Source organism: Folsomia candida, unplaced genomic scaffold (genome assembly GCF_002217175.1).
Source record: "Folsomia candida strain VU population unplaced genomic scaffold, ASM221717v1 Fcan01_Sc007, whole genome shotgun sequence".
Classification (NCBI taxonomy): Eukaryota; Metazoa; Arthropoda; class Collembola; order Entomobryomorpha; family Isotomidae; genus Folsomia; species Folsomia candida.
The window spans coordinates 3200738-3221615 of record NW_019091199.1 but is presented as its reverse complement, the minus strand read 5'-3'; the positions used below and the strand labels follow the sequence as shown (position 1 = coordinate 3221615).

The 20878-nt window shown below is 41.5% G+C and overlaps 7 protein-coding genes across 11 annotated transcripts; 4 read left to right on the top strand and 3 right to left on the bottom strand.

Moving 5' to 3' along the window:
• The first annotated feature begins 252 nt into the window (after positions 1 to 252).
• On the top strand, positions 253 to 2907 carry LOC110852201. Its single transcript, XM_022100197.2, has 5 exons — positions 253 to 825; positions 926 to 1090; positions 1179 to 1284; positions 1358 to 1877; positions 1951 to 2907. The coding sequence occupies exons 1-5, from the start codon at positions 645 to 647 to the stop codon at positions 2275 to 2277; spliced, it is 1299 nt and encodes a 432-aa protein (XP_021955889.1). The 5' UTR covers positions 253 to 644; the 3' UTR covers positions 2278 to 2907.
• Positions 2908 to 3588: 681 nt separating this feature from the next.
• On the top strand, positions 3589 to 4948 carry LOC110852417 (dual specificity phosphatase DUPD1). The gene is made up of 5 exons (XM_022100486.2): positions 3589 to 3968; positions 4057 to 4180; positions 4267 to 4384; positions 4453 to 4564; positions 4659 to 4948. The coding sequence occupies exons 1-5, from the start codon at positions 3820 to 3822 to the stop codon at positions 4798 to 4800; spliced, it is 645 nt and encodes a 214-aa protein (XP_021956178.1). The 5' UTR covers positions 3589 to 3819; the 3' UTR covers positions 4801 to 4948.
• Positions 4949 to 5151: 203 nt separating this feature from the next.
• LOC110852070 (2-oxoglutarate-Fe(II) type oxidoreductase ppzD) lies at positions 5152 to 6799 on the bottom strand. Its single transcript, XM_022100044.2, has 4 exons — positions 6564 to 6799; positions 6378 to 6499; positions 5797 to 6313; positions 5152 to 5735 (listed from the first exon to the last, which is right to left on the bottom strand). The coding sequence occupies exons 1-4, from the start codon at positions 6723 to 6725 to the stop codon at positions 5535 to 5537; spliced, it is 1002 nt and encodes a 333-aa protein (XP_021955736.1). The 5' UTR covers positions 6726 to 6799; the 3' UTR covers positions 5152 to 5534.
• Positions 6800 to 6886: 87 nt separating this feature from the next.
• Positions 6887 to 9585, top strand: LOC118436316. Of its 2 annotated transcripts, XM_035854119.1 has the most exons (6): positions 6887 to 8144; positions 8216 to 8590; positions 8666 to 8884; positions 8978 to 9124; positions 9201 to 9297; positions 9422 to 9585. In XM_035854119.1, the coding sequence occupies exons 1-5, from the start codon at positions 7872 to 7874 to the stop codon at positions 9276 to 9278; spliced, it is 1092 nt and encodes a 363-aa protein (XP_035710012.1). In that variant the 5' UTR covers positions 6887 to 7871; the 3' UTR covers positions 9279 to 9297; positions 9422 to 9585. The 2 variants fall into 2 exon arrangements, with proteins under 2 accessions (XP_035710012.1, XP_035710011.1); XM_035854118.1 differs by having other exon boundaries at positions 9201 to 9585.
• On the top strand, positions 9507 to 10433 carry LOC110851822 (prefoldin subunit 6). 2 transcript variants are annotated; one of them, XM_022099732.2, is made up of 3 exons: positions 9507 to 9706; positions 9808 to 10003; positions 10071 to 10433. In XM_022099732.2, the coding sequence occupies exons 1-3, from the start codon at positions 9628 to 9630 to the stop codon at positions 10186 to 10188; spliced, it is 393 nt and encodes a 130-aa protein (XP_021955424.1). In that variant the 5' UTR covers positions 9507 to 9627; the 3' UTR covers positions 10189 to 10433. The 2 variants fall into 2 exon arrangements, with proteins under 2 accessions (XP_021955424.1, XP_035710014.1); XM_035854121.1 differs by having other exon boundaries at positions 9534 to 9710.
• A 6-nt stretch (positions 10434 to 10439) lies between these two features.
• On the bottom strand, positions 10440 to 17401 carry LOC110851821. Of its 3 annotated transcripts, XM_022099730.2 has the most exons (11): positions 17020 to 17201; positions 16823 to 16950; positions 14541 to 14657; positions 13958 to 14278; positions 13655 to 13834; positions 13251 to 13580; positions 12958 to 13177; positions 12785 to 12889; positions 12642 to 12701; positions 11812 to 12564; positions 10440 to 11733 (listed from the first exon to the last, which is right to left on the bottom strand). In XM_022099730.2, exons 4-11 carry the CDS (start codon positions 14033 to 14035, stop codon positions 11591 to 11593), a joined length of 1869 nt encoding a protein of 622 aa, XP_021955422.1. In that variant the 5' UTR covers positions 14036 to 14278; positions 14541 to 14657; positions 16823 to 16950; positions 17020 to 17201; the 3' UTR covers positions 10440 to 11590. The 3 variants fall into 3 exon arrangements, with proteins under 3 accessions (XP_021955422.1, XP_021955420.1, XP_021955423.1); XM_022099728.2 differs by lacking the exons at positions 16823 to 16950; positions 17020 to 17201 and adding an exon at positions 17237 to 17401; XM_022099731.2 differs by lacking the exons at positions 16823 to 16950; positions 17020 to 17201 and adding an exon at positions 16538 to 16696.
• A 1479-nt stretch (positions 17402 to 18880) lies between these two features.
• Positions 18881 to 20678, bottom strand: LOC110852483 (proline-rich receptor-like protein kinase PERK8). Its single transcript, XM_022100572.2, has 3 exons — positions 19771 to 20678; positions 19440 to 19702; positions 18881 to 19369 (listed from the first exon to the last, which is right to left on the bottom strand). The coding sequence occupies exons 1-3, from the start codon at positions 20084 to 20086 to the stop codon at positions 19001 to 19003; spliced, it is 948 nt and encodes a 315-aa protein (XP_021956264.1). The 5' UTR covers positions 20087 to 20678; the 3' UTR covers positions 18881 to 19000.
• Positions 20679 to 20878: the final 200 nt, after the last annotated feature.

The window sequence follows — 20878 nt, the reverse complement described above, 5'->3', positions numbered from 1 at the left end:
ATTGGCCACGGTGTCAAACTCTGCAACCGGCGTTTGCAATACTCTGCATGCAAACATATATTTATTCTCGTAAGCATATTCCACTCGTCGTCTCATGGGATGCATGCCATGCCACACTACTATTTATACATGCGAATACACGCCGTTTTTGTTAATGTCGAAAGTAGTCAAGTATGCAGTTGGCTACGTGGTCCACACTTAATTTCCATTCGTTATATAAGAAGAGTGCTGATGTTCGAGACTCAGGACTGAATCGGGTTCCGATCCCACCTTGGTTGACATACGTAATGGACGTATGCATGGAGAAATGTGGAGCGAGAGTGGCTAACAAAGGTCGTGCGTCGTGTTGCAGTAGTGTAGAAGAAACGTGAGGCAGAGCACGAGATACTCAACTTTTTACTACCATTATTCCAACTATCGATCCGTCCCCTGTTTATGCAGGATACAATTCTCATCGGAGAAAGTGTGCGAGCTCGACAGAAGTAAACACTGGTGGTGAGAAGAGTCTGCTTTCACTCCAGTGCCACACACACAACCATCCACTCAACGCAGCGGTAGTCAGCCAGCAACACGGACGATACGAGGCAACAGCCTGACCTAAATCGTGGCCTGGTTGGGTGTGGTTGCATATTGACCTTGAAGAGATGGCGAGTCCGGGAGCTATTGCATCTTCGCTGAAACACTACTGTTGGAACCCCCGAAAGTCGGATTTCTTCCCAAGTTTTGACGCAGAAATAGAGTTGGACCGAACTGTGATTAGACCCTTCAAACCCATTTCCGGACGACTCAAATTGGCAACTTCGAGACTCGTCAAATTTCATGGGGGTATTATTATTTTTTATCTCACACACTTTTAATATGTGTAAGCAGATAAATATGTATTACAACTGACGAGCAAAACTCTATGCAATCTTAACCTTCGCAGGGATCCGCGTCCAGCTCGACGCAAATGTGAGACTTCGCTTCCAATCCAAGGTGGATAATCGGATCAACATGAATTGGGCGATTTCGAGCATTCTCAAAGACGCCCCAGAAGCAGACGAGGGTAACTATGTCCTCTCCCCGGTGAGAGTCCAACTCCTTGGAAATGGTATGTTATTTCCTCTCGAACTTTCATTCCCCACCGTCGTCGTCATGTGGTCCAGTCTACTTTACGTATGCTCATGTTTCTCGTGCAGAGGACGACCCGGACCATTTCGACCAACCCTGCACTATGGAACCAGGCAGCTACACGTACCCTTTTTTACTCCACATGCCTGGAGATCCACTCCCAGCGCCATTCAGGTTCAATACTCACAAATTAGACTGCTCGTAAACTGAAAGATTGGACATATAAATAACTTTCATATAATTTCAGGTCGCAGCTGGGCTCTCTCCAATTCTACGTCACGGCCTACATGGGTTCGCCCCATTGCTATGTTCAAGTGGCCGAAAGGCTGGTGAATTTCGGTGGTTTTCTCGACCTCACACAAGATCCTAAAGCATCTCAGCCCCTGGAAACCACGTCTCACTTGCACGAATCCATCTTCTCGTGCAAACCCCTCGCCACTTTCACTCTCACCACGGAAAGGACTGGTTTCCACCCGGGGGAGCAGATCCCCTTCACCCTCAGCATCTCCAACCCCAAAGGCAAGGAGATCCAGAAGGTGAATGTCAGCCTGGTCAGAAAGTCCACTTACACGACGCAAGGAGCTGTCAAAACGACGAGCGTCGTGTTGGACAGTTTCGACGTGGACACGACCCAAAAGGAGGGTGCGGATGCAGTTAGTACCAACGCGGACCACGAGATTATGTACATGGGCGTCGTCACGGTTCCAAAGCCATGTGTCCCAAGCTACCATGGGAATCCAATTTATGCAGTGACCCATCTTTTGCAGGTGGGGCAGTATGCAATCCGCTTTCATCGCTTCCATCGTGTGCATTAACTAATAAATTTCTCTATTTCTCCAGTACGAGGTGAAAGTTGGGGGTCACCCAGCCCTGGGAAAAGGTCAGGCTGATATTTTGGTGGGGACAACGAAACCCTCGGCCGCCCTCCTTGTCAACCGGTGGACGAGTCGACGGGAGAGCAGTCCGCTCGTGAAGGGGGAGGAGAGTCCCATCGAACCCGTGAAAACTCGTCCACGTTCCCACTCGGTCATCGTGAGGAGCGGCCATCGTCCGGTCCTCAGTGGGCGCGTCTTCACCGACCTCCTCAACCCGCCCATCGCCAGCACTACGAGAACATTGAGCATGATGAGCATGCGGGACTTGGAGGAGGAGGAGGAAATCTCGTAAATCTGCAGAAAACTGGACAAATTTCCAAAATTGCTACAATTATAAACACAATGCGTGCTGCAAAAGGTGTGCCTATGATAATTTATGTCTTCAATTGTGGGGTTACCCTTTCTTTTGTTACTATTATTACACTGCGAATTAATGATTCTCAAGGTTGAAAAATTATGCCTCAAACTTTACGTACAATATATGTAAATATTCATGCTCATTCTAACAAAATTATACTTATATCGACTACACACTACAAATATGCATAATATTTCATGTGCATTCCATTAATGACAAATTCGCACATCGTTTCACGTCAACTTCATCACCACGAATAAATACTTCACTGCATCCTCGCAGGTTAAGAACGACTGCCAACTTTTTGGCCTACCCACTGAGCGACATGTAAAGACAGTTCTATCGACCATCATGTATACATGCATACATGCCCGATCTAAATACTAAAATAGAAATGTGTGCGATAAATCTATATCCACTTGTGAGATTGCGAGTAACTAACTAATATTTTTATGGATTCATTGTATATTTATTGCCCGACAAAATTATATTTCATTTCGCATGAGAGTTTGCTCCCGTGTCAATAAATAAAGTGCGGAATGTGCTTAAAATAACCTTGCGAAACGGCTTGGCTTATTTGTCACTACTTTTCTCAGAGTAAATAAGTGCTGTATCAACAAACGTTCAAGTAGCCAGTTACACACAAACGAATAAATGTGCATGACAGCCTGAAACGTTAATGAAGCAGATGCAGATCGAGCGACCTGCGGACATTTCCGATCCTTGGGACAACCAATTACTTATGCATCATATGTAATAATAGTCTGCAATTAAAGTGAGTATTTAAACAGGACCCTTGAACTGGCGATACAAGGTTGATTTATAGGACTCAACTAGACGTATGAATTTTCTGATCATGCGACTCTAAGAATACTTAGTCATCTGATCCCGAGGTATTTAATTTCCTCAAGGCTAAGTAATTACGTCTAATTTTAATGAGACCACCAGACGGAAAGAAAACCTGCCAACTGCAAGAAGATCAAATTAAGCATTTTAAATGAAGTCAGAGTTGGACAGTATTTTGAATCGAATTCGAGAAAAATAATTAAATGAGTCAAACTCATTCAAGACGATGTTTACAACTAAACAGGATGGATTACATTACATGCAGCGGAGTACCAAAAAACCTTACGTAATATGTATCATGCATTATTCTCCCAGAAACGGGGTAGGATTACAAACGAAAGGGTTTAAAATCCTACGTACGAAAGTATACTGAAACATGTTCCGTGTCTTTTGTGTGTTCTTCTCCGTGCTAAATTTAACGTTTTGGAACACTTTTTGCGAGAGTCAGAAGAGTTAAGTGGATGAATAAGCCAGACGCCGAAGGAGAGAGTTAACCCCGAAATACAGCAGATATACCTGGCCGAGTCACACTCATATTACCATTTGATTTCTGCTTTTCTCTTGCATCATAACAAGTAACATACAGAATAAGTAATCCTAAGGAATCGCTCGTTATCGGACATCAGCGCCATGAAAACGGGGGACACGGAAAGTGGGGAAAGTCCTCCTGCTCAGAAGACGAAGGCCACCATTGCTGACCTCAAAGCGATCTGTGGCAAAGCACAAGTCCCGACCTGGGACTACACGATCATATTGGATGGACTAATTCTGGGTGGAGTGTGCGTGTCGCCCTATTTAGATAAATTATATTAATGCAGTTATTCACATTGTTTGTTCGCTGTAAATTAATCCGAATATTACTTTCAGAACGACAGTGAAGCAGACCAAAGTACTGAAATCGTTGGGAGTGAGTCACATCTTAAATGCGGCGTACGATGCAACCGGAAAAGGCAATTTCATCTACGTTCAGACCAACGAGGAATACTTTCAGGTTCCGAATAAATAAATAAATTCTGGATTGTTAACAAAATTCTAAATTAGTAACAAAATTCAGAAATTCAGAAATTATTAATGAAGGTTCGAAAGTTCGACGTGGTCTACAAGGGGATCCGAGCTCCTGATACAATGCGATTTAAAATTATGAAGCATTTTGACGAAGCTATTGAATTTATTCACAATGGGATCAGTTCTGGAGGTAACAAAATAAATCACAAAAATGACGTAAGCATGCTTGATCGTGCAAATGGCCTGTGTGCATTGCAGGAATTGTTTACGTCCACTGTTACATGGGAATTAGCCGATCTGCAATGTTCGTCCTCGTGTATCTCATGACGAAACAGAACATGAGCGCCGTGGAGGCTGTCAAGTTTGTTCGGTAACAAATAGATACACACAAATATGCAAATTGCTCTAAAAGTAGTGGACTTCAACTGTGGAAATGGTAATTAATGAAATGTAACTTATTATAGGAGCAAGCGCGAAATCGCACCTAACGAAGGCTTTTTACAACAATTGTTGGACTGGGAGGACACGTTGGAGGAGCGACGTAAAAACGTCTCGAAAGCTTCTACGTCGGAGTCAAATAACGCTGACGGGGAGACGCCTGGATGAAAGACGTAACCTAATTTTTTGTCATTATCTGTGATCTCATGATTTGTAACATCGCCATCCATCCACTCGCCTAAGAATTAATATAAAAACTTATTGCTAGTCTACTTTGTTCGCAAATATTAATAAAAAACTTGTATTACGCACAAGATGTCAAATTGACGAGGCATATTTATTCCGAACGAGTCTGACTGCGTTAATAGGAATTCCTCTTGAATTGCAAATAAGAAATACAGTACAAAAAAAGTATTTATGCAATAAAAAATTAAATGTGTCCATCACAAGACTCTCAAAATTACAACACGTCGTGGTCCAGCAAGCAAATAAGGAAATCGAAGGTTCATTATTCATGAATTGAGTGAGTTTTCGATAGAGGAAAGTTTTGAGTTTATTATTTATTTAATTATTAACAATAATAATTATTATTTAAGTGGGCTGTTAGTACGGATAACTGACAATCTGTGTGAGCAACTATCAATTAAAATACACGAATTCTCGTCCTACGCCAATTATTTTAATCGTTCTCCAAGGTGTGCCTTGTAATCTGCATTTCGTTAAAACTATGACCCTATTAACTATCAAAGCCATTGCTAACCACATATAAATTCGATTATGTGTGTACTGTCGGCTGACAAAATTGAGTTGCGGAAAAATTTGAACAGACGGCAAATTTTACTCTTAAAAATCAATTAAAGTCGGGCAGATTATGTAATGAATCAATACGCAATATTTATCAATTAATACGCTCTGGATCCGGCGACTCTGTTTCTGAAGTACTCAAAGTGGGTTTCCTTGTCCACTTTCGGATACGCTGGGTGCCAATCTTTCTTCTCTGGAACCAACGGAATGCAATTGGATTCTCCGTCCGGTTGCACAAAGAATCCGATGCTCTGACGAACCGTTTTCGCCTGTGACTTCAAGAGACGCACGCGATGACCCTGCATTTTAAGACGTTATGTAAACATGGACAAACAGGCATTAAATTTAAATGGGCGCTACCGTGGCGGGGAAATGGCCTCCCGACCACATTTCCAACATGAGTCCTGCGTTGAGGACGATGGAGTTTTCGATGGGTGGGACTGGAATCCAGTCTCCGTTCGTCTTCTTGGCCTCCAACCCTCCCACCGAATCTTGCACGAGGAAGGTGACGGTGCCCCAGTCGTTGTGTTCGTTCAGTCGCATGGCATCCTCCGTAATCTCATCCACTTCGCTCGAGTTCAAAGCCATGTAGTAGTTGGTGCGGATGTCGTTATGGGACTTGATGTTGAGGTCGTCCAGGGCCCTGTGTCGTTGGAGGAAGAATTCGGGGTCTTCCAGCTTCAAGTAGTGGCCGAAGCAGAGGAACAGTTTCTTGCAGAGCGTGACGAGCGAGAGACGGAAATCGTCCACAGATTTTTTCATTCCAGGAACTTCGGAGGGATAGTTGGCCTCACTCAGCATTTCCTTCCCCCAGCTGTCCCACGCCTCTTTATAGTCGTGTCCTGATTTGTTCGTTGTTCCGACTGTTTCATTCAATCTAGGAATAAACAATCAATATGACACAGTGTCAACAAAATTTCAGCCTAAATTTGAATTCATACTGTTCATCTTCTGCAGGCGTGTATCCATTAAAATTTTCAACAGCATCAGGCTTACGATACTTCATCTTTACATCTTTCGGGAGTTCAAAGAAATTTCGAGATTCGCGTAGCACAACATCAATCTGCGGATAATGTTTAGATCTCAGCAACGTTTTGAACGATGGGCTCATTTCGTATCACACTTACAATTGAGTGGTGAACGCCATGATTCGTGAGATAAACGAAGCCGATACTGCTCATCCCATCGCCCAGTTGTTTCGCAAATTCTTCAAATCCGTCAGAATCGCTAACTCCATCATACGACCCAGAAATTTTGGAACAATCTAAAATGGGAATTTCAGACTTCATGGTTATCAACAGGGTGGATATATGATATCGTAATGCTTGGGCAGCTAGTAACTAACTGATAATTTTCAAGGTAAGTTCAAAGTCTTATTCGATAAACTCGTTCTTGATATGCATGCACCTTTTTTGCATTCTACGTGTACCCATAAATATAAAACTGTTGCAATATCCATGCATCTACAATGTATGTAGATTCTACATACATATTTGTGTGTGTGCATATATTTGTATTTGTATATAGCACTATGACATTTGCATACCAATGCTACTCGTTTTTTACTACGTTTACTTTTATATTATCATTTAGATTAGCATCCCAACCCGACTTTAAGATTAAATTGCGCTAGCATGATCGCATAAAAACTGGTTAGGTGAGAAATTAATTACTCAGAAACGCTTCACAATTTTTTTCAGTCGGAATATTCATCCCTTCAACTTGACAGTTTTACCTTAGGACCCGATGAATATTTGCATAAATACATATGAATCAGAAGATGCAACATTTGGGTACATAATAAGGACTGTAATTCGCTGGAATTGCTTTTCTTATCACATTAACTCCATCAATCAATCAACTAATGGAGAGTTGATATAATGTCAGCATGGAATACATAAATTAGACGCAGTTGCAACTATTTTCCTGTTTGTAAACTTGGGCGTTTTGTTACCAAACCGATTTTATAATTGCAAAAGCTACTTCCACACAGCAAAGATAAGATGCGAGTACAGTGGGAAAAATTGTTTACAAGTGCAAAGAATGTGAACAATGACAAAGAACATAAGATATATTTTATTGGATGTGAAATTTTATATACTTATTTTAACATTCGGTTTCGGAAAATACATGTTGGGAAAGAAAATGTCCGCATAAAATTAAATAAATATTTCTGGCTATATAGTTTAGATCATCATGATGTCTGCACAGGTTAAAATCTACAACGTTGAGCTTTTCTCAACCCCAAATTCAAAATTCACCAAGTACAATTCTAAAGCTTTCCAGTATTTCCATATATTTTCGAAATACTCGTACTCCATCCTCATGTGTCCGTACAAGGTCGAAGTTCGTGATTCCGGAATATTCGTAAAATCTAATTTCTTTCAAAAGGTTAACTTTAGCCATCATTTCAGATACCGCACAACTCATCTAAAATGTCTCTTCTTAATCACTGGCAGGCACTCTGCTGTATTTTTCAACTGGTCACACTAATGGTGTCCTTGTCGCATATGTGGACAGTTATTGGGCATCGTCGCAAAAAGCTCTCGGACGAACCTCTCTTGTGGTTTTGCATGGTCGCGGAAGTGACGCCCATCATTAATTTCTTGTTAATGATTCATTTCATCTGGTTCAAACAGCACGGGATTGTCTTTCTCTGCAAGTCGACATTCAACATGGCAGCTCCACCGCTGCTCTTGGACACTGTGGTATAAATATACCATGCTTATCATGACTTATCATATTCCTCCCATGGATCTGACGACGAGTTGCTTTTTAGGAGCAGCTGAAAATGTGGGTGTACTTGACCTTCACCACTCTGCTTGCCTTGTCTTATGACATTTACTACTTGACGCTGGGCATTGCCCGAGGAAATTTTTCGCTTACTCTGATTGCGATTGACCTGAACCAGCAGAGTATCCCATTCTGGAACAGTGCGTGGTTATTGTTGACCACCAATTCTCTCCCGTACGGAGTCGGAGTTGCATTAAATATGCTGAAATTCGCACTGGCCTGCCTGATATTGATCTATCAACGGATCTTTCTAATCTATGCACTTTTCCATGTCTCACTAATGACCTGCTACATTGTCAAACAAATCGGGAATGAAATTATAAACCTCCTGAGGGATCATCCCACTCTGCCAATCAGCAACGTATGAGAGTCATAATAATTCCCTTGCTTATCTCCGACTGGGGCGGGGATGAGACATGTCCTGAATACTTTACAGGTGATGGACGTGTACAAGCGGCTGTACGCCCTGATGCGTGATATAAACCAGGCCGTGTCCTCCTTGGTGTTTGGGACCGTTCTCAACGCCCTGGTTCACTTTAGCAAGCTGCTGCTCATTATTCTCGACTCGGATGTGTTCATGGCGCAAGTGGCAACTTTCATCGAGTCTGCCTGGGTGTTCCTGCTCCTGGTGTGCGCTGCAGAGGGGGAAGAAAATGTAGGTCAAAAATACACGTGCGCAGATGGTCATCCAAAATAGTTGGTCCCACTTGTTGGTCGTCCTTATAATATGAAATGTGCTTGTTTCTAGATTCGCGTGTTTCAAACCTATCTTCTCAACAATGCTGAGCGATATGAGAAAAATGTTAGTACCGTGGTGGCATTAGAAAATGCAACGTCCAAACCCCTTGGGCTCAAAGCCTTGAGGTTCACAATAACCCACGGATTAATTGTCACCGTAAAGATTGCAAACTTTTTGATTAATAATAGAATTAATAGAAATATGTTTAATTGCGATTTCATCTGACTTCCAGGTATTCAGTACTTCCTTGACCTACTTTATAATTATGCTGCAACTAATGTCGTCATCTTCTACAATGAAATCATGCTGAGTCGTAATTATAAAACTTGGTAAAATGGTGAACAAGTGAAACTATTTTAAATAAAGTTAATCGAATTTCCTACAACTTCATCCTTCAAAAGATAAAAACAAGACACACGACTTTCTTATTAAGGATTCGAATGTCTTTACTAGGTCACTGAGGTCAACGCATTGCAATTTCATACAATTTCATGTCCAACATGGGAACCTAAATCCCGCCATGAAAGTCTGGCAGCCAGCAGAAAATATATCTTCTCCGGTTTTGCTAAAGTTGTTCAAGTTTGCAGTTGGGAAGTTGAATTTGAAATCGTCGTATTTTAATTTTGCCATCCAAGTTATAAATTTAATTAACTGATAAAATGCAAAGCGCAAAAGAAATTGAAGCCATGCAGAACAAATTTCATGCAGAGTTGGAAAAGTTTAAGATTGCTCAAAAAAGTAAGTAATTTGCAAAATTTCGGCGTGCTAAACTCCCAAACTGCCAACTGGTAGGTGGTATAATTTATTAATTTATTCCAAACTCATGTTTTCTTTGGTAGAGAGCGAGAAATTGGTTCGTTTAAACAGTCAACTGGAAACACAACTTCATGAGAATGAGATGGTGAAGGAAGAGCTCGGATTTTGCAAGGAGGACGCTCGTGTGTTCAAGTTGGTGGGGGACGTCTTGGTCCCCCAGTCACTGACCGAGGCTAGATCCAACGTCGTCAGAAGAATCGAATACATTCAAAATGAATCGTAAGTTTGTACTATATATAAACAATATGTTACCGTCTAGTATTAATTCCTTCTTTCTTACATTTAGAAAACGAAATACAGAACTAATAAATACCAACAAGACAGAGTTGGTGGGACTCAGGGACAGTGTCACCGCTTTGGAACAAGAACTGCAGAAGACGCAGCAAGCATCAAAAGTGCAGTGACCATAAGTATGGAAACCTTATTGTCCCTATTTCGAATCCTCGTATTAAGAAAGCTAACCTATAACTTAATTAAGTAATTTTCCACCAGACTTATGCAACAACATCACTTTCACGCTATTTGATATTTAAATGTTTATTGCGCTGTTTATCACTAAGCTTTTCTTTTTGTTAAGCTAAATACTACCGACGCCATGTGGAGGCAGTATGTACTCAGCTACAAATTATAATAAAACATTAACGAACTATATGTATCTTGTTTCATTCTTTATTGGAGCACCAGCCATTTTGGCATTTGGTTTTAGATCTTGACGACAATTAAAATATTTAGCAAAAGTAGTACTACTCGTTATATTACTGAGGTCTGTAAATTAAATAAATAATAGTAGAATGACATTTAGGTTTCAACCCACATCGAAATACAAATACGACAACTTTCTTGAGCACAAACTCATATAGTCCGCATTGCAATAATTCAATTTTAACTACCCCATAAACATTGAGAACAATACGACTTTGGTCTATAATTATAGACTGATTAACACTCGAGAGATATTTTTTAAATCTTCAAATTATAATTAAATAATCATAATAATGGATAATTTATGCTAAATAATAACAGCTTCATGAACATGTATTAGTGTGGGGCGAATAATGCCACAATCACAATAATATGTACCGATATGATTCTCATTATAAGAGTCGACAAAGCGAAGTCTGTGGTGCCCGAAATTAATTAATTAATATGAAGTAAAAGAATTGATCAAGCATCAACGTTATAGGCGATTAATTGTGGGCAGAAATATAAACAATTTTATAAATAAGTTAGTGCAAATTATCAATACAACTATAAATTATTAACAACTTTGGAATGGTTAGTTTGCGCGAGTATATATATTGACCGCAAGAACCAGGTCTGTCAATCAACGACAGAATTACTACAGTACTTGACTACAATAAGGCAAAATATTTTAAATAAAGTTACACATGAGAACCGTGGGTGTGTGAAGTCATAATATTACTGTAGCATTATATTTTATAGTCTATTTGGTAAAAGAGTGTGTACAAGAATATATCTCTGGACTTGTTAAATATTTATGAAAGCATGCACCAACAATTAACACGTAGCAGTAGTAGTAGTATTTAGTAGTAAAAAGCTTTTCAGTCAGTATCCTCTTCTTCAATACTTTGCAACAATTTTGCAGCGTAGCTCTCAGCATCATCTTCATTTTCATGACTGGTCGTCATCGTCCTCTGATTTGGTTTGCATTTTCTTTGTTACTGGACTTGACGAGATTTGTCTGTCAGTCTGTGGGACCAATTGTTTTTCTGGCATCCCTTCAGATGACGACGGGGTTACGGGGGATAGTGGAATGAAGAGGTGGAAATGTTGGGTGGCAGAGGGCTACAGGGCTTGAGCGAATGAGCAGAACATGGTGAGAAGGGCGATGGCGAGGGCGATCCAAGAAATGACCTGTACCACTCTCTTGCGGGGTTCCCACTTATTGGTGAAATACGCTCTGGCCATGGCATCCACGATGTGATAACCTGTGGGGCACAGATTTATTTTAATGATTAGTTTTAATATGTATCTCGCAAAATGAATTTAAAAAATTGTGTAATCACCATCGAGTCCGTAAATAGGAAGCATATTCACAACAGCGAGACCAGCTGACAAACCCGCAGTTAGAAGTAACATGGTCTCCAGTTTTTCTGGCAGTTTTGAAAATCCAGAAAATCCGAAAAAGTTGGAGAGGAACCAGGACCGTGGGACGTACTCACTATTTCTCATCCCGTTATACAAATCCATAACATTTCCAACAAAGAGCACGGGCGTTTTCACGGCTTGTTGTCGACGCTGGATTTGTACGATGCGGAATCTTTTGAGGTTACGAACCATACGAGGAAGGAAGCAGTGGTGAGACTCGTTCACCACTTTACTTGCGTCCTCACCCCCCGTGGTGACCTCAGAACCTGCCGCAGCACTGTCTGAGGAGGCGGCGTCGGCTAGGTTGGACTCGTGCGGAATGTGGCCTTGATACTCCAAGCAGGAATATTTAGGGCTGTGACACCGTCCTTCCCATCCCACAAAGACTGTACTCGTCTCCTCCCCCTCTTCAGAAGTATGGTCGCTTAGGTCTGGTAGCGGAGACGCCTCGGCCACCACTGGTTGTGCCGGAAGGCAGTAACTAGTTCTATTGTGGTCAGGTTTTTCTGGAACGAGGGCTATTTCCTTCTGACCTCCCGAGTCATCTTCTTTTCCAGTAGCGTTTGGATTGGAAGCAACTTTGGAGTTGGGAATGGGAAGTGGATTGTCGGCGTCCATTTGTAGAAAACACAGATGCGTGGGGGAGTCATCTGCATTGGACCCACAACAACCTGCGCAACAAAAAGTACTTGATTAATATTCGATAAGCATATTTATTATTATTTATTACTACACGAATGACGGTTACCTTCAGTGTTGTTTGAGAATCTCATAAGTACATCATCACTAACACAGTATCCTACTGGGTCTACGCAGGATTGTGGAGTAATAATTAATTATTAGCAAAGTGCAAAAATGGTAGGTGTATTACAAAATATATATTGTATTTGCCTGATTGCCATATTTTCTCTAAACACGTATACCACGTGTCCAAGTCTTTGACAGGACAATTTTCTATGCCTATTATCACGTCTCCAACATCAAGTCCACCAGGGCCTAGCCAGAAGAAAAATGTTAGCTTGTGATGGCATAATCCATGATGCTAATTAATGACATATTTATACCTCCGATGCCAGAGCTAGGCCAGACACCTGTTACGGTGAGTCCTGTGCCCATGGAGTGCGTGGGAAATAACAAAGCTGGCAACATTTTTGGTACAACGATGTACGTGATGATTGCCAGGTAGAGGTTCATCCATACGCCCGCAGTAAGAATATCCAACTGCTTCCGGATGGGGGTTTCTCTCAACTGCGTGGAATTGAGTTCCACATGAGCAGCTGGGATCTGATTTGGAAAAAAATAAGCCATAGAAATATAAACATATTACAGCCCACGTTGTGCGCCATATGTGCATTACCAGTGGGCCAAAAATGGACACTCCCACCGACTGGATCGGAACTTTGTGAGCCGCCGAGGCAATGGCGTGACCAAGCTCGTGAATGACGACCGAGATGAGGATGGCGATGAGGTAGTACGGGAGATGGGTGATTGGGAGATTCCACCCTGGCAGGATTGGTTGAATAGCCAAGTACGTTGGGTTACCATTGCCCTCTTCGAAATCACCCGAATCTTGCTGCTGTACCCCCACGTCCGCGTCTGGATATGGGCTCAACTGCTCATGGTGCAACTCTAGCGGTTGTTGTTGCTCCAAAATAGACGCTGGAGTGACAGCAGCCGCAACTGCAACCTAAATCATAGAACAAGAATCAATCATTTAACTCTACAATCAAAAGTATTACGAATTTGAAATAAAGGACTCACGATGGAGGGGAAGAAGGCGTAAAAGATGGTTCTCAGAAAGAGGAACAGTGTAAAAGGAAATCCCAAAATTATCGTGGCGTACGTTCCTGCTCTGAACCACACCCTCAAGTATTTCCGTATGGGATGTATCCCTATGGAGTTGATTGGTCCGTTCAGCTTCCTCGTGTCAATCCGAAGAATCTGTCAAGTCAGGACTTATGTAACTCATTCTCATGAAAGTAAAACTACTTAATTGGCATTAATGTCAAATAGGTTCACTTTTCTCATGCATCCCTTGCTCTCCATATTAAAGGACCAACTTACCCATTCCTTCCGAAGGGCGTAGACGGCACAGTGGAAAATTACTGTGAATCCAACCACCGTTCTCCAGTCCATGGTCATCGTGTTTTAGTCCGACGTGGTCGTCTGCTGAGGTGTGGATGGTGGATCTACTCCCACTTTCACCAACACCCGCAGGGTAGACTAACAACCTAGCGACTGACTGGATTAGAGTAGATCCCCTGCTAAGTAACCCATCCTACTAAATATGTTGGTGTGGTTTATTGTCGACTGGAGAAATTTCTGAGGTGATTGCCTCGTGAGATTGATGGAAAATTGTTCAATCCAACAGTGACAAGAAGCAGCCTGTCAAAAGAGAGAAAGAACAATGCAATTTGGAATAATTACCAACAACCAGTGCAGTTATAGCTCTCTACTCTACTTCTGAGAAACGAGTCTCTCAACAAAATATTTATTCAATCCAGAGTCAACATCACAACAGTCACAGAATGACTTTGTTCATCCGGCTAATGGGGTCTTGTTGTTGGAACAGCTTAAACCTCATCAACAGCGGTAAACTAAATGCCTAATGGGGACGTAGAAAATAACAAGAAGTGAGTAAAAGTACCAGTCCGTTCTGTGCAGATTTTCCTCTTAAATGGTCCTTAATGAGTTTTTGGGTAGAGTTGAGGATGAGGCATTCCGAGTTTCACGATTTCCTCGTTCCGACGTTGACCAATCCATTCTGAAAATGGTGAAAGTTTTACTTTTGGCTTCACTTTTATGAATAATAACTCCTAACTCTTGCACAAATCAAATAAATAATCAAATTCTAGTAAAACTATTCACTTTATTTGAGTCATTTTTATGTGTTGAACACAAAATCTATATAGAATCTGGTTTTGAGAAGTATGTTTTTTATTATTTCAGAATAAGTGAATGAGTTGTGATTTTTTGAGATTGTTGCAACCATGAATCTGTTTCATGACAGATGTCCACACAAAACTCGCAAACTGAATAATTCATCAACCACCCTCCAGCACACCCACATCAAACACATTATACGGAGGACAAATGCATCAGTAGAACCACGACGCACATAGTGCACACAGGTTATTTAACTACTTATGTATAAAGCTGGGTAGTTCTTTTGGCTTGTTCAATGTGCATGCTGTTAAGGAAGATAATTATTTATTGCCACCGGCACGGCCTTCACTAATTCATACGCTCCTCACCTCCCATGCATGATCGGATCAAAGCCCCTCGATTCGAGCACTTTTACTATTGTTTATTGTGAACCAACATTGATACATTTATTCATTGTGTTCGTCACTCTAAACTGTGGTACGAACATCGCTATGCACGTAATGTGCGAGCCAAGTAATACAATGCGATACTAAATTATCAAAAATGTCGTTCATAGAATGCCATAAAGTGTTATGGAATTGAATAATTCTTACTCCTGCTATAACTCCAATAACGATTTCACTGTTTTAAACCCCATGCAAAAGGCAGCAGCAAATAATGAAAAATAGAAATAGACTCTCTCTTTATGTGTAAATAAATCACGAGCGACATACATAAAAAGTGTGTAAAGTAGAGCCGTGGTGTGCTGTTCATAAATAAAATAATATTAGAAACGCACAACAACCCAAAACTACAAGCGTATGTATGCATAAAATGAACCGATTTTGTCAATTCGACCAATTGTGTGCAAATAACGATAAAGTTTTTTTTCTAGAAGAATATGTTGTTATAATATTTTTGAGACCTTCCGGAGAGACAATAATTGCCTTCAATCAGGAAGAGATATTTTATGCCGGCCGGCTAATGATGCTTCGATCTTCCATTAAACCAGGCCATGCAGACTATAATGTACAGACAATATTTATACTGAGCCTGGGCAAACAATGTACATATGGACGTGATTATTGACTCAGGAGGTACTGAATATTGCACTGCAATTTGTGTACATATCGTCGCCGTTCGTGCAAAAGTTAAGAGACCAGTCAGAAACATAAGTTGTAGGGTCCATATTTGGGAGATATGAGACTCCATTAAACTTGGTGTTACATTTTTCCTCCAATAACATTTGTTTCTGTCTGGTTTCGAAAGAGACAACTTTTGCACGAACAGCAACGATATGACAAAAACTTGCAACCTAATAATCACATCACATTGGACAATTTATTCCACAATTCCACCCACCGTACGTACGTACATATGCATGCACGAACTGTCAACTAATAAGGAAATGTATCTCATACACGGATGCACCAACCGTGAAAATTCGCTAATGACTTGACCGTCGCGTCGCTCTAGCTCGGCTGCAATTTCAATTAAGTCGTCTATTTAAATATTTGGGAAACTGTTACGACTCTTTAACTGCTCATTTCCAGAATATTTAAATGTATATTTGTTCACAAAGTTGAAGTTATGGGTCTGTTGAACTTTTCGCTTACATGTTAATTTGGTACGATAAAGTTTATGAGTTTGCTAAAAATCTGTACTCCACATACTGATCAGTGATTAGTGATCACAAATTAGTGTCAAATTAGATATTCTTATGTGAGATTTTATACGTATTTAGTATCTGTGTGCGATTGAGATAAATATGTAACTTACATGAAGTTCTTTAATATGGGGCGGAGGAGTTATATACTTTATTTTAATGTTTAATTTCGGCACAAGTAAAATGACTTTCTCTCTATTTATATAATTTATAAATTACCAATAAAACCTCAAAGTTGCGCTCTAATTTAATCAATTTGGTTATTAGGTGATGACTGGGGAATGAGATTTTTTGTAATCATTTGTACATACGCACATAGTGCACACCTAAGTCGGTTAAAATTGATAAGGTACTACTACACACTACTGACTGACATATCTTATCTATGGTCACGTTACCTGGAATTGTTGCGAGTTATATTAGCATGCTGCACTCTTTCCCATATTTCCAGTTATACGTGAAATGCGATAAGTATATCCATAGATAGAGGATTTAGTTAAATGACGGTACAGAATGTGCAGAGATTCTAATATTTGCAATACTGATTAATTTTCTTTCAATTAGAAACGGATGGCGGAGCGAGCAGACTAAATACCCGTGAGAAAGGTCCATACGGTGGAAAACTATTTATTTGTACAATCTGTCAAAAAGTGCTTTCCTTTCCGAGACTTGCACGATATGGTTATGAGGATGGCGAGGAGTTATTGAACTGCTGCAATATTGCACTCCTTCCTTCACTCGCCGGCATGCCAAACTACTCGCGAACGAACTTATGTGTGTTCTCTATTAAGCTGCGGGAGAAAGCGACTTACTTTCACTCGTGCTGAGCGGCGGAGCACTTTAACTTGTTCTTATCCGCTCGCGTATTCAGACCCTCGTGCAAAGTATTTTTCCCCTGCTGCTGTTCTTCTCCTCCTGCTGGAGTTTAAAGACTTGGTGTATTAAACAAGCGTTCAAACTGCGCCGCGATCCCCTCTCCGTTCATTGAATCCTCTCTCCGAGGGTGTAGCCGTCGAGCTCACTTCTTCTCACGCTTAACCCTTTGAGCACCAGCCAAAGCTACGGCACTCAAAGTTTTTTACACCACCACAGATAGAATAGAGAAGAGGAAAGGCGATGAGCACCAAAATGTGGATACAAACCAGCATTACCAATGGTGAGAGCAACCAAACAACTTTTTTAACGCAGGAGATCATCCACCCAACTTGGCGAGAGTTGAGTTTGTCTTCTCATTATATAAGCCGAGCTCTCAGCCAGGAACGGCTTTGAAGTCACAAAAAGGTTTAATGAACATTCGCCATCGAATTCCTAAATATTCCTTGGACTTGGACAAGTTGGTTTCCTTCTTCCCTTTCATGCAATTGTCTAGCGTATGCAATCCTATACATACTTACGTGCAAATCTTGGTCTATTGTCCAGGTCAAACACATCATTATCATGCAGCAAGCACGTAAAGGCTTTGCAACCACCGGACACCACGACGAGTTTCTATTAGGGAAATATTGCTGCCGGCGGATTGGATAGAAGCCCGTAGTCGTTGGGAGTAGTACTCGTTTCTCTGCCACATTCGCAACAATGCTTCATTTCAAAAAGTCATTGTACAGAACTGCTCTGCTGAATGAGCGGAGAAGACGACGACAGACCGTCCCCGAGCTGTCGACGTTAGCAGCAAAGAAATCATGGTACAATAAACAACTCGTAAAACAGGGAGCAGAATGGATCTCGAGAAACATTTAAAGAAAGACATCATCTTCTCATCCACGAGAAGATTGACAGTCATTGCTCCTCTTCTTTGCCGTGCTTGATCATGATAATCTGGTGAGAGTGCATGGTGGTGAGATTTGGGCTTGTTTTTAAAGGTTGCGTGAAGAAGAAATGTCAAATTTAGCAGGATAAGACATTATTACGCGATAGTTCGAGTTCCCCGAGTTTATCAGTGGGAAAAATGATGATCTATTTTTCATGTTTTCCAATGACAGAAGCAAGAAGAGATACTGCTAATGCAAAATGCAGATAGATTAGTGGAGCTAAAATAAATAAAATAATCACAGTTTCGTGGAAGCATGTGCCCACTTGGATTGATACGAGGGATGAATGGAGAGAACCCTCAGAGTCAAGACGAGAGAGGATGCAGAGGATTTCCTTCTGATTGGAATACTGGGTGGAATTTCTTCTTACAATTCATTCATTCACTATAAATATTATCTTCTTGCATAATGTTCCATTATATGAACGTTTGCATAAATAAATATCACCAAGAAAGAGAGCGTCTCATTCTGGTCCAGCCGTGAGCTATGTACATGATATTTATGTAATGAGGCCTACACATGTACTACATACTATGGTATTAACTCAGAAATGCTCATTTATTTTTCATTGATGACTGAATGAATGATTGCTTCAAATCTACCGTAACCCGTAATTTTTTCCCAAAGCAATTTATTAATTCAAGAATATAAATATTAAAGTCTAATAAATTAATGCGGCCTAATTATAATGAAAACCAGTCTCATGTTTTCTATTTATATATGTACACAAAAATTCACCTTCTCGTGCGTCATTATGGAGGAGCGAAATCATGGGAGGGGTTTTAGGGAGGACCTTCTCATGAAGGGGCACTCGTAGTAGCCTTGACCTGGGGCAGGGTGCTGGGCAGGCTTAAGAATAATTCTGACGCCGAATTCGTCCAACTCCGTGGGTGGTTGAGTGGTGGGGGGCAGAGTGGGCCCAGTGGCTTGAGGCAGGAAGGATGAACCCCCCTCAGCTTTGCTGTTCCCCATTCCGAACCAATTCCAAAACCAGCGGCCACTGTAATGATTATTATGAGGTTCACCTGCTCCTCCTCCTGCGTTTGTACTTGGCGATGGCATTGCCGGGTTGGTAACGGTCCCAGGAGCTTTGTTACCTCCCCTAAACAACTCCCCAGTGGTTGCCGTGTTGGGTTTCTAGAAACGAAAACGGTTTAAGGAAACTAATTATAAGTGTACAGTTTAGTTGTGAAAACGGATCATTTACGTGAGCGAGGCGTTGAGGGATGATGTAGAGTTTGGGGTGAACCTCCCTCTGCTTTTTCTCGATATCCCGAATGATGGAGGATATGTCGTTCAGAAAAGGCATGTTTGGTGGGAGCGTGGGCTGTGGGGTTGGTGAAAGTGGTGTGGTGACCACCACGGTGCTGCTGGGTGTGCTGGGCTCAGTTGACGTCGTTGGCACTGCAGTTGTCGTCACATCTGGCAGGGACGTGTCGCGTTTGACCCCGTTGGTGTTGAGCATGCTCCCTGCAATGGAGTGATGCAATTATGTATGCATGCTGATTGTATGCAGTTATTTAGTCTATTTCACTTACTGTGGAGTTCGTCGATGTACCTTTGAAAGGAGGGGGGTACCTTTGGTCGTGGGGTGGGTGTTGTTGGAGTGCCAAGTAGTGGATCAGGTTGTGGTGCAGGTGGTGGGGATGAGCTATCCACGTGTGTAATGTTATCCGTCGTGTGGGGAGATGACGGGGGAATTTCGACCGAGGGTTCGGTAAATATGACGCCGTCGTTTGGAACGAAATTGTCCCCATTCGTCGTCTCAAGTTCCTCACCTGCACTAACAGAATTTAGGAGCAGCAGAGAGAGGCCAATGCGAAGGAGGATCCTGAGTGTGTCAAATTTCCCCATGACGGCTGAAAAATGATATCGGTCTGGTTTGTGAGATGAAGAAGGCGAAGGTGTCACAATGAGACTGAGACTGGCTCAAGGTGAGACAGGGACTTAAGTACACGGGGTCAAGGAATTGGACCACCGTTACCTTTCCTTCTGCTGGAAGGACGGGAATCCAGGAAGTGTGAAAGGAAGTCAAGGCTCGGTGAGATTGTTAGTGAATGGTCGTCTCCCTTATTGAACTCACTCTTTATGGGTGACATGGTGGACTCCTTGCCCTTTCAGGAATCCTGCAAGTTCAGGGTCACCCAGTCCGACCCTATTTCTGCCTCCATCTTCATCTTTAGATTTGCTCTGTTATTGCTATTATTGCTTCTATTTTTATTATTTCATGGATTTTCAACCGCGTGGAGCCGGATTTGTCGAAGATGCGATGACAGAGGCGATAAAGAACTTATTTTTGTACATTTATGTGTATGCGCACATACCTTCCTCGCAGGGATTAGGATTTCATGGGAAAAGCGTCATAATAGGAATGCAACCTAAAAAGTCTTCTGTGAAAAGCCTCCGATTGCGATCACTCATTCTCACCGACAGCAAACAACTGTGCACCTCTGTGAATGCCATGTGTCCATTCCAAAATGAATTATTGCCATCAATTGTAATCATCCCAGTGATCAACGACCTCACTTTAAGTCAGACCAACTGAATCTGAGCGGACTGGATCTACCTGTTTCATAGGAATTATACACGATAAAATGCGTGCAGCAACTTTCCTACCGTTGATCTGAGTCACTTTCTTCGTAAAAG

What these genes read in the sequence shown, in the direction of transcription:
- LOC110852201 (XM_022100197.2), top strand. Translation starts at nt 645, where the DNA reads ATGGCGAGTCCGGGAGCTATTGCATCTTCGCTGAAACACTACTGTTGG. An exon ending in ACTCGTCAAATTTCATGGGG is followed by an intron (nt 826 to 925) that starts GTATTATTATTT and finishes TAACCTTCGCAG; the next exon opens with GGATCCGCGTCCAGCTCGAC. An exon ending in AGTCCAACTCCTTGGAAATG is followed by an intron (nt 1,091 to 1,178) that starts GTATGTTATTTC and finishes TTTCTCGTGCAG; the next exon opens with AGGACGACCCGGACCATTTC.
- LOC110852417 (XM_022100486.2), top strand. Translation starts at nt 3,820, where the DNA reads ATGAAAACGGGGGACACGGAAAGTGGGGAAAGTCCTCCTGCTCAGAAG. An exon ending in GGACTAATTCTGGGTGGAGT is followed by an intron (nt 3,969 to 4,056) that starts GTGCGTGTCGCC and finishes TATTACTTTCAG; the next exon opens with AACGACAGTGAAGCAGACCA. An exon ending in GAGGCTGTCAAGTTTGTTCG is followed by an intron (nt 4,565 to 4,658) that starts GTAACAAATAGA and finishes AACTTATTATAG; the next exon opens with GAGCAAGCGCGAAATCGCAC.
- LOC110851821 (XM_022099728.2), bottom strand. Translation starts at nt 14,035, where the DNA reads ATGACCATGGACTGGAGAACGGTGGTTGGATTCACAGTAATTTTCCAC. An exon ending in GCCTAGCTCTGGCATCGGAG is followed by an intron (nt 12,890 to 12,957) that starts GTATAAATATGT and finishes TCTTCTGGCTAG; the next exon opens with GCCCTGGTGGACTTGATGTT. An exon ending in AGAGAAAATATGGCAATCAG is followed by an intron (nt 12,702 to 12,784) that starts GCAAATACAATA and finishes AATCCTGCGTAG; the next exon opens with ACCCAGTAGGATACTGTGTT.
- LOC110852483 (XM_022100572.2), bottom strand. Translation starts at nt 20,086, where the DNA reads ATGGGGAAATTTGACACACTCAGGATCCTCCTTCGCATTGGCCTCTCT. An exon ending in GTACATCGACGAACTCCACA is followed by an intron (nt 19,703 to 19,770) that starts GTAAGTGAAATA and finishes ACTCCATTGCAG; the next exon opens with GGAGCATGCTCAACACCAAC. An exon ending in TCCCTCAACGCCTCGCTCAC is followed by an intron (nt 19,370 to 19,439) that starts GTAAATGATCCG and finishes TTTCGTTTCTAG; the next exon opens with AAACCCAACACGGCAACCAC.
- LOC118436316 (XM_035854119.1), top strand. Translation starts at nt 7,872, where the DNA reads ATGTCTCTTCTTAATCACTGGCAGGCACTCTGCTGTATTTTTCAACTG. An exon ending in CCACTCTGCCAATCAGCAAC is followed by an intron (nt 8,591 to 8,665) that starts GTATGAGAGTCA and finishes AATACTTTACAG; the next exon opens with GTGATGGACGTGTACAAGCG. An exon ending in CCCACGGATTAATTGTCACC is followed by an intron (nt 9,125 to 9,200) that starts GTAAAGATTGCA and finishes TCTGACTTCCAG; the next exon opens with GTATTCAGTACTTCCTTGAC.
- LOC110852070 (XM_022100044.2), bottom strand. Translation starts at nt 6,725, where the DNA reads ATGAAGTCTGAAATTCCCATTTTAGATTGTTCCAAAATTTCTGGGTCG. An exon ending in ATGGCGTTCACCACTCAATT is followed by an intron (nt 6,500 to 6,563) that starts GTAAGTGTGATA and finishes CATTATCCGCAG; the next exon opens with ATTGATGTTGTGCTACGCGA. An exon ending in ACGCCTGCAGAAGATGAACA is followed by an intron (nt 6,314 to 6,377) that starts GTATGAATTCAA and finishes GTTTATTCCTAG; the next exon opens with ATTGAATGAAACAGTCGGAA.
- LOC110851822 (XM_022099732.2), top strand. Translation starts at nt 9,628, where the DNA reads ATGCAAAGCGCAAAAGAAATTGAAGCCATGCAGAACAAATTTCATGCA. An exon ending in GTTTAAGATTGCTCAAAAAA is followed by an intron (nt 9,707 to 9,807) that starts GTAAGTAATTTG and finishes TTTCTTTGGTAG; the next exon opens with AGAGCGAGAAATTGGTTCGT. An exon ending in GAATACATTCAAAATGAATC is followed by an intron (nt 10,004 to 10,070) that starts GTAAGTTTGTAC and finishes TCTTACATTTAG; the next exon opens with AAAACGAAATACAGAACTAA.